This window comes from Temnothorax longispinosus, unplaced genomic scaffold (genome assembly GCF_030848805.1).
Source record: "Temnothorax longispinosus isolate EJ_2023e unplaced genomic scaffold, Tlon_JGU_v1 HiC_scaffold_26, whole genome shotgun sequence".
In the NCBI taxonomy this organism is placed as follows: domain Eukaryota; kingdom Metazoa; phylum Arthropoda; class Insecta; order Hymenoptera; family Formicidae; genus Temnothorax; species Temnothorax longispinosus.
Genome location: NW_027270080.1, coordinates 184765 through 189574, shown reverse-complemented (window position 1 = coordinate 189574; position 4810 = coordinate 184765). Strand labels below are relative to the sequence as shown.

At 42.3% G+C, this 4810-nt stretch overlaps 1 protein-coding gene across 1 annotated transcript; it reads right to left on the bottom strand.

Moving 5' to 3' along the window:
* Positions 1-1575: 1575 nt before the first annotated feature.
* On the bottom strand, positions 1576-2643 carry LOC139824088 (uncharacterized). The gene is made up of 4 exons (XM_071796587.1): positions 2597-2643; positions 1986-2543; positions 1682-1937; positions 1576-1581 (listed from the first exon to the last, which is right to left on the bottom strand). Exons 1-4 carry the CDS (start codon positions 2641-2643, stop codon positions 1576-1578), a joined length of 867 nt encoding a protein of 288 aa, XP_071652688.1.
* Positions 2644-4810: the final 2167 nt, after the last annotated feature.

The window sequence follows — 4810 nt, the reverse complement described above, 5'->3', positions numbered from 1 at the left end:
TAATAAACTTCCATCTGGATATTTTACACCCCTCTGATAACGCGCATATCCAAGGTACCACAAAATGCTAGCCACATGGGCGCATGTACCTAATGTTCTTGCACCAGATTGACAAGTGCAATAATAACCATTTATTACTTCTTGTTCAATTTCATTTTCGGGAACATATGAAATGTGTGTGACAATATTTGTACTAGCGGTTGGTGATGCGTGTATAACGTGAATTTATTTCCATAGAGAAATGGTGGTGGAATTTCTTTATCCCAAAATAATTGCGTAAGCTTCCTCGTCTATTTGTGGATACTTTTGCTGTGTTGCTGATAACGATTGAGATGCGTATTGCAACACTCGCTCCGTACCATCCGGATATATATGCGATAAAATCGCGCCTACGTCATATGCACTCGCATCCGTTGCTAGGATTAGTGGCAATTTTGGGTCAAAATGTGCCAATACGTTATCGCTTTTAAAGTTTTCCCTAGCTCGATTGAAAGCCTGTTCGCAGTCCTTCGTCCAATTAAATTTAACGCCATTTTTTAAAAGTTCGTACAGTGGCTTAAAGATCGCGCTGAGTCCTTTTATAAATCGCCCGTAATAGTTCACCATACCCACGAAAGCACGTACTTCGCTCACGTTTTTAGGTCTAGGCATCTGTTCGATCGCGTGAATTTTACTTGGTGACTTCCGAATGCCCTTTTTATTGATTACGTACCCGCAATATTCAATTTCGTCTTTGAGAAATTTGGACTTACTCTCGTTTATTCTTATGTTAGCGCGCCCTAGTCTAGTAAGGACTTTGTTCAATCTTTGTAAATGTACCCTATCATTGGGTCCTGTAATCCTTATATCATCTAAGAAAGTTGAAACTCCTTCTATGCCTTCTAATCTTTTCTCCATTTCGCGTTGCCATATCGCGGGCGCAGATGCTATTCCGTAAAGTAATCGTGTACTTCGGTACAATCCCTTATGTGTATTTAATGTTATAGTTCACGGTCCTCCGGTCGGACTTCTAATTGTAGGTACACGCGTGTTGTAAATCGATCTTTGTAAATTTTCGCCTCCCGCCATGGATGTAAAAAGTTCGTCTGTAGTCGGGAGTGGGTGCTCGTCGATTATTAAGTTCGGATTCGTTGTAACGCTAAAATCTCCGCAGATTCGTACTGAATTATTTTTCTTGAGCACCGGCACTATGGGTGTACCCCATCGCGACGCGTTGACCTTCTCGAAAATCCCTGTTTGAACGAGATTATTTAACTCGGTTTCTACTAGTGAAAGCAATTTGAACGGCACTGTACGAGCCTTCAAAAACACAGGTTAGGTTTCGCATTTTCTTTACATGTAAGTTTAGCTTGAATTCCGCGTATTTTAGTACTCGTCGGATCTAACAGACTACGGTACCGACGTAATATGATTCTATTTGCTTTTCAATGCTTGCGTTAAGACAATTTATATTTTCGCGTAATTATATCTTCAACTGCCGTATCCATTCGCGCACTAGCAACGGACCTCGGTCGACGTCTGAAACGTACATATTTAGTTTCTTTTCAACATTTTCGAAGTGTACTACTACCGGAATTACTCCTACAATATTAATATTAGTCTTACAGAACGTAATCAGTTTTAAATCTGTAGATTGCAGTTTACTCTTTGGCCATAATTCGCTTACAGTCTTTGTACTTACAATGGTGACCGCTGCACCACTATCTACCTCGAACTTTACCGGTATATTGTTGACGGACATCGTTTCGTAGAATTTGTCTCTGTACCCGCTTCGCTCCAATAACATAATTTCCTTGACCTGATTCACACTTGTATAATCGGGGTTGGTCCGCTTTCCGCCCATACAAACTTTTTGTAAATGTCCTGGTGTACCGCATTTCTTACAAATGATGTCTCTGGGTAATTTACATTTATTTGCCAAATGTCGACCGCCGCATCTGAAACATGTACCATTAGATTTGTCGTTCGTGTTTACGTAATTTGACCTTGGTTTGGTTCCCGCGCGTCCACTGGTGTTTTTCGATGTTGACGTCTTGGAGCCTTTGGGTTTCTTGTCTGCCTGCGTTCCCACGTAATCGATGGATGCTGCAGCTGCCCCAGGACTCCAGTGCAGTGCGTTCGTCTCAGACAGTTCCATTGAAGTCGCTATCTGGATCGCCTTCTCGAAATCCAAGTCCCTCGTTTCCAACAGCCGGGATTGTGCACGTTTGCTTGTAAATCCGTACACAAATTGATTCCTTAGTGCAGTTTTTAAATATTGTCCGAAATTGCAATTTACGCTGAGCTTGTGCAACGCAGCCACGTATTCCTTAATACTCTCGCCGTCTTGTTGTTTCCGGGTTTGAAAGCGGAATATCTCGGCGATTTCTAATGATGCAGGCGCGTAAAATTCTGCCAAGGCGGTTGTAAGGGCAGCGTAAGTGCTATCGTGTGGTTCTGCCGGCGCCAGCTTGTCGCAGATAATATCGAATGCAGCCGATCCGATAAAATGTAGTAAGTACGTCACCTTTTGTGCTTCCGGGACCTTATGCAGGGCGTGAGCCCTGCCTCAAATTGTTTCAGCCACCTCTTCTAGTTTGCTGTTGCCGGGTCGAACATCTCGAGGCCCAGACTTCCTTGAATTACTATCTTCTCCTCAGCCATTTCTCTCGATTTCTGTAGTGTAAGGCGATATGCACGATACCAGCTCTCGCTCTACCACGTGGCGCGCTTTGGTATAACCGTGGTTACCACGAAGCGTATATGTATGTCGCGGTATTCTTATTACCACGATCCCATCCTCGTCGCCAGTTCTGTTGTGTATGCGTATCGTAGGGAAGGTGAAAAATACTCTCGTAAGCTTTGTAGTTTCCACTCACGCTTTACTACAATAATATAATTTCTTGGCTTACATACGCTTCTTTACAAAAAGAATGAGCTCGCGTGGTGACTGCTGACAAAGGAATAACGGAACCGATAATCGGTGGCGCCGCGCACGCGGATATCGTCTATCTGCTATTGCTTCGGATGCCCCCTGGCGCATTACGCGGGTTATACAATCCGCGTCACAACAGAAATAAAAACTCGATGCTTGATTCCGAAATCTGGAGTAAACTCTTACTCTTATGAGATTGTTCTCTTGAAACAAACTATCGATTTGCAATGTCGTCATCTCTCTGTAGTTTATCTTAAATATATGAAGGTAAGAGATTGACTTGATAAACGCCTTGTTAAGTTTCTATAGATTTTAGTTTTCGTGTTTAAATAAACGCGCGTTTCTAGTGATTATATACAATAAGATTCGTCTGGGCGCAGCGGCGCTCACAACCATACGCGCACGTCTCGTAGTAGTATTTTTCGGTTGGTATTCTTTTTAGCGCGCGCCAAAAACTCCCGCCTATTACACTCGTCTTTTGGTAGCGTGAGAAGACATGCGAGCATGATATTGTAATACTGATTCCAGTTATATTAGATTAAAGTTGTGTTCTTTATCATTCGGTTAATTCCAATTTCTCGACACCTGCGCACATCCAAGATAATATCCAACAGGTTGTGGGCCCAGAGCGCGCACATCGAGAAAGCACATAAGTTTGGTTAAGCCGACAAGAGCATACATAAAGAACGTATATCATCGTGGTGTTAAACGGAGACATATTTCTCGACCATGAGTGACTCGATCGACTTAAAGAACATCACTAAGTTCAACGGAACGAACTTCCAGCTCTGGAAATTTCTGATGCTAGCAGTCTTCGAGGCTAGTTCTCTCAAGGACATTGTCGAGGGGAAGACATTAAAACCAAGGGAAGGAGATCCAACACACACGGCCTGGATTTCTAAGAATGCGAAAGCAAAATGCATTCTTGCCTCCTCGATGGAATTCTCGCAACTGGAATATCTTATTACATGTCAAACAGCAAACGAGATGTGGCATAAACTGAGCAGTATTTATGAGTAACGCAGTGCTGCAAATAAGTCTATACTATTATCACGATTTTACGAGTATAAAATGGGCGTCAACGACACGGTGATGCAACACGTCTCCAAAATTGAGAATCTTGCCAGGCAGCTGAACGACGTAGGAGAGGCATTATCCGACGTGGCCATCAATACAAAAATTATGATGTCGCTTCCTGAGAAATTCAACCCGTTCATTACTGCATGGGACAGCGTCCCCGTGGAGAACCAGACTCGAGCTAACCTGATCGAACGGCTGATAAAGGAGGAATAACGTCTGACGATCACGGATACGGCGGCAGAGGCGCTTGCGACCACGAGCATCGAAAAAAGGAACGATAAGCAAATTAGTAATAAGAAATCCGATAATCCGAATCCTAAAGCCAAAGATAAGAAATCTGTCGAATGTTATTTTTGTCACAAACTAGGTCATTTCGCGAGAGATTGCCGAAAAAGGAAAAATACACCGAGATATAAACGCGATGATAATTCTGCGGGTCAAACATCAAATGAACAAAAATCGAACTCACACAGTCATGGTGCTTTTACTGTTACGGAAGTCGAAAAAGATATTTTGAACGTGGATACACAAAATATTTGGTTATTAGATAGCGGAGCGAGTAAACACATGTCTTTTCAAAGAAGTTGGTTCGATAATTTTGTAGAGATAAATGAATCGGTTCGTTTAGGCGATAATTCTACATGCGAGGTAAAAGGTCGCGGTACTATATACATTCAAAAACGCGTAAACGGAAAATGGATCGACGGTCGTATTGATGACGTTCTTTACGTACCTAATTTAAAGAAAAATTTATTCTCGACAGGTATAATTACCCAGAAAGGATTTAATTTACATCTGACTTTGGATAACGCTCTT